At 38.6% G+C, this 5,000-nt stretch overlaps 1 protein-coding gene across 2 annotated transcripts in view; it reads left to right on the top strand.

Annotated features, from left to right (window-relative positions):
- ddx10 (DEAD (Asp-Glu-Ala-Asp) box polypeptide 10) overlaps positions 1 to 5,000 on the top strand; it is a 45,662-nt gene that overhangs the window by 12,185 nt on the left and 28,477 nt on the right. For both annotated transcript variants that reach the window (XM_017493296.3, XM_017493297.3), the window contains exons 10-13: positions 513 to 614; positions 2,369 to 2,456; positions 2,739 to 2,827; positions 4,414 to 4,741. In XM_017493296.3, the coding sequence (XP_017348785.2) occupies positions 513 to 614; positions 2,369 to 2,456; positions 2,739 to 2,827; positions 4,414 to 4,741 (607 nt within the window). The remainder of the gene's footprint in view (positions 1 to 512; positions 615 to 2,368; positions 2,457 to 2,738; positions 2,828 to 4,413; positions 4,742 to 5,000) is intronic.

The following is a 5,000-nucleotide window of genomic DNA, read 5'->3' as shown; positions in this document are numbered from 1 at the left end:
AACTGATGCTCACTGGATGGTTTTGTTTTTCACACCATTCTGTGTAAATTCTGCTGTGTGTGCGAAAATTCCAACAGTTTCTGAAATACTCAATCCAGGCTGTCTGGCACCAAAAAACGTGCCATTGTCAAAGTCATTGAGATGACATTTTCCTCCATTCTGTTTGACATGAACTGAAGCTCTTGAGCTGTATCTGCATGATTTGATGCATCGCACTGCTGCCAAATGATTTCCACAGGAGTACAGGTGTGTGTCGATGACAGCAAGTCACACTGTGTCCTCAAGCACAATAGTACATCTGTGTGAATGTATTTCTGAAAAAATTATTTTGGGTGAGAGAGACTTCCTTTAGTTACATTAGCCCAGCGCAACAAACAAGCAGTCGTTTGACATGTCAGTCATGTTCAATGATTGACTACATTTGGTGTAAATGGAAAACAATGTATGTTCAATCATGGACCAAACTATTCCTTTATGAGGAATAGTTATAAATCTCTGCTCTCTCTCTGCAGGTATAAGGAGGGAGGAGAAGCCTTGCTTATACTTCTGCCCTCAGAGGAGAAGGGCATGATTACTCAGCTTCAGGAGAAAAAAGTCCCCATCAACAAAATCCAGTAAGTGACCCACTCTATGTATTAATGATAACTACATTAACTGATGAACAGCAAACACTGTGAGTGTGGTTTGTGTAGTGATGATTTGAACTGTGGATATGAATGTGCAGGTTTTTAGCTCTTTTTGAGGCTCAAGTGTACCCATAATATTAGCAATGCACAACAGGTTTGGACGGATGCACATAAAAAAAAGGAGGGAAATGCAGTTTAAATAAAGACAAAGCATTTTCCTTTAGGTTTGATCAAATCAGTCAGCCAAGACAGGCTTGGTGTCTAAGTTTTCCTCTATAGTTTTGTACAAAATGGAGATTCTACCTAATGGAGATAATAGACGTTTTGTTGAAATAGCAGAATAGATCTGAATATAAATAAAAAATTAACATACAAATCAATCATCCAATTATCATCTAAATCATCTTGAAGCCTCATAAATCTGAAAGTGTAATTATAGGAAAATAATCGCCAGTGGCCCAATGCGATGCAAAGATATTTTTACCATTATGAAGCTGATTATTTTCCTAAACAGCACTTCCTTAAAATGTTTTGTTTTCCTTATACCACATTAAAATATTATTTATTAATTAAATAACATCATCCTTTTATAGTTGCATTTAATGTAGTGGAGCTTCCATTAAACAAGTTAATTCTTGCTATGTAAACAAATGTAAACAGTCGTACCCTCACTTTCTCTTTTTTTTTCTCTCTCTCTCTTAAGTTAATAAGACAATAAAACAACATGTTGCAGAAAAACCAAAGCATGAACTACTCTGTAGGAAAGCTTAAAGGTACAGCTTTTCCCTTTAAATGTTAAAGTGCTGACAACGGAGACTCCTTCCACAAATGATAAATAAATCTCCTTACAGAAAGCTTCACAAGATCAGTAATCATATGTCTTGTTAAATAACAAAACTTTTTTTTATCTACTTATTCATTTTGTTCTTCTATACATTGCAGGATACAGTGACACTTTACTCATTTGAATTTAAATGTAAATCAGACACATTTTACAAGCTTAGGATTTATTTTTTTAATTTGAACAGTGATGAAACTGCAGTTAAACAAGCAAGAGGTGCTGTGCCATAAACCAGTCTGTTGCCAATGAGAAAATAGCTCATGCTGTTCATATTCTACTTTTACTACTCTATTCGACCGTCGACACCACTGTTGGTGCATGAAAATTTGTGCAAGTTTGCCTCTATTATCATGATGCAACTGACACTCGGTGCTAAAAGCGTGCATCAGCCACCCGTTTCAAACAGGAACCAGAAATTGTGTGTGTGTGTGTATGTGTATGTGTGTGTAACCAGTCTTTGGGCCAGCTGGCTGCTGTGCTCTAAGTGCTGTGGTTTATCAGCAGGCAGCAGTGCTCCTGTGTGAGGACAGAAAATGGCCACATTCAGCCACCTATCCTGAGAATAAACACCAGCAGCTTTAGTCTTACGCCAGTGCACATTTGGCTCTCAGTTGCATGCATGTCAACTGTGGATCAATAGTCCTTCAGACCAATATGCAGCTTGATATTAAGTACAAACTTGCAAAAGAAATGAGTAGGCAAACTGTGAAAAGGAGGAAAAACGCCTTTGTCGTCACATGCGGTGTATTTGCATAATCACTGGTGGCAAAATCTGGAATGGATCTACAACAGTGATGCTCTCTGCACCGATGGTTTAATGCATATTAACGAGTCGTGAGAGAAAAGTGATTTATGAGCTTTTATTATTGAATGTGATCAGTCGTGTTTCTGTGCCGTGCAGGGTGAACCCAGAGAAGCTGACGTGTGTGCGGCAGAAGCTGGAGGCCTTCCTGGCCCAGGAGAAGGAGCAGAAGGAGAGAGCTCAGAGGGTGAGTACCGATCCCGCACTACCTCAGAGCTATCTGTCTTTAATCCGCCTCATTACGCTACAGTTATAGCACAGCTATTATGGATTTTCGCAGACGCTGTTGTGCCTTGTGGCTGTCACTTGGGGATGTCTAGCTGGTCTTGATTTCAAAAAGCACGCTGTGTAAATTGTGATAAACATGGCTGTGCTTTTGTTTTGTCTTTGGTTGTTGAGAGTTGATGCCCATGCCCGGTAATCTCTGCCTATACATCTGCCTATATATTCTTTTATTTTTCTCCTGCAGTGTTTTGTGTCTTACCTTCGCTCCATCTTTCTGATGAAGAACAAAGACGTCTTTGATGTGTTTCAGCTGAAGCTCCCAGAATACGCCACGTGAGTAGATTCTTAAAATAAATTCGGAATCCTTAATAAGTTGTACCGTCTTTTCCGCCGACAGGAAGCAAGTGCTGGTTCCAGCAACTGATGAACCTTTTTAACAGCCCATTTTTCTACTAGTTTGAGAGCCCAAACACAACTTGATCATCACTTTAAATATAGTGATGACAAGTTATCTTGCAAGGTTTATTTCTGGCTTTGAGAACGTATTTAACCACCTAATCATTTAACACATCATCAGAGACAATGAATGTGCACAGGATGATAGTGAAATTTTGCTAACAAACCACCAGATAGACATTAACATTTACAGACAAATTAACAAACAAAATTTTTTTAAACATAAGGCTTTGGTGAGTAGTGTTTTTTTTTTTTTTCTTTTCTTTTCTTTTTTTCCTTCATTGTGACCCTTTTATCTAAAATTGAGACATGATACAACTTTAAATGATGGCGCTTTAATGGCCTTGCTCAAGAACCCAACTGTGGCAGCTTGGCAAAGCCCAGATTTGAACTCATGACCTTCTGATCAGTGCCCAAAACTTTAACCACTACCAATGCCTTCAAAACAAATCCATTATTGTGTCAGGGTTGAAAAATACTCTAAGCATGATGTTCGTGAGCTGCTGTAAGTAGCCAAATCAATCCTGCATAACAGATGAACATGCGTACACGAAGGTATGTCCTTATGTCATTGTGCATGAATGCAATATAGACCCTATAGAAGCTTTTCCCCTTAAACTGTGCAGTTATGGGCCTCAAAGCTGTTTATGTGGCACGTCTGCTATACAAGTGCCTGTGAATTAGATGTTACTATAGAAACGACAACATATTGGAATGAGCACATTAATATAAACCTGTTCTTTCCCTTGCAGCCAGAACTACCGTCATAGCTGCTGTTATGTAAGGGGTAATCCACAGCAAAGGGTGCATTACACGATTTTAATGCACGGCATGGAGTGCATTAAGCTTGTGTAACGCACACCTAGCCATGGATTATTCCACTTATACCACGGTCACTTGCAAGCATTGACGAGCTAATGCTGTCATTGATGTTTGCAGTGCAGAAAATTTGACCGAAATGATAAAAATAACTTAATTTCCGTTAGTTATTTTATATACAGGTCGTTGTCTCTAGAATTCTAAATCATACACAAAGGTAAAGTTGTGCGATAAGATTGCATTTATTTGAATGAATTATAATAAATAGTTATGAGAGATTGTGTGTGAATTACCTGCATCTGTGTTGCGTCTCTACTAATAATGAAGCTCTGAATTTAACTACTGTATGCAACTGTGTCTGTATGTTACTATGTTTACAGTTACTTAAGGGCAGCACATTAATTTAGATCAGTGATTAAACTGAATGGGACTGATTGTGCCTTACACGGTTTGAACACACACCTTCTTACCAATCAGAATCGAGAATACAACAGTGCTGTGGTAGAATAAGGAATAGAGTTTGTTAATTGTGTTCCCGTTGTAGATTGTTATTGTGATATGCACTGTAATGTAGTTAATCAGCACGTTTTTTAATACACTCACCTTCAGTATGTGTATTAAGTGAGTGAGTTGTTTTTTTGAAGGTCTCTGGGTCTGGCTGTTCCCCCACGGGTGCGTTTTCTAAATAAAGCCCAGAAACCAAAGGACGAAGTGACTCGGGAGATCAGCACTGCAGCTGACTCTGATGAGGAGCTAAAGAGCTTTAAAGCCCAGTTCAGAAAAGACCGAAGCAGCAATCCTGACTCTGAGTCTGAAGAGGAGGAGAGTGAAGAGGAAGAAGAGCAGGTGAAGTCTAGAGCCCAGCTCTGCAGTGATGATGAGGATGAGGATGAAGATATGAAGGATCTGGACCTGCTGACAGTAAAACGCAAAGATGTGTTTAATGTCAATGAAGACAAAGAGGAGGAAAAGGTGAATGACATAGAAAGGACTGCACTCGTCCTCTGTGTTTTATTATATAGGGTGTCCAAAAAGACAGGAGCCAATGCTAATATTGAGCAAAATCTGAAAAAACATGATCCAGTGGCTGAGGAAATCCATAGATTGTCTATGTTCTATGTTGTAGATAATAAATACAAAATTAATTATATGTAGTTCATTGGTTCCTCACTTTTCAGACACTCTTTAGATCAAAATCATTTCACACACCTTAAGATTTTTGTTGAATATT

Source organism: Ictalurus punctatus, chromosome 18, assembly GCF_001660625.3.
Source record: "Ictalurus punctatus breed USDA103 chromosome 18, Coco_2.0, whole genome shotgun sequence".
NCBI classification, from domain to species: Eukaryota; Metazoa; Chordata; class Actinopteri; order Siluriformes; family Ictaluridae; genus Ictalurus; species Ictalurus punctatus.
The sequence above is the reverse complement of the archived record's forward strand: the minus strand, read 5'-3'. Positions and strand labels throughout refer to the sequence as shown.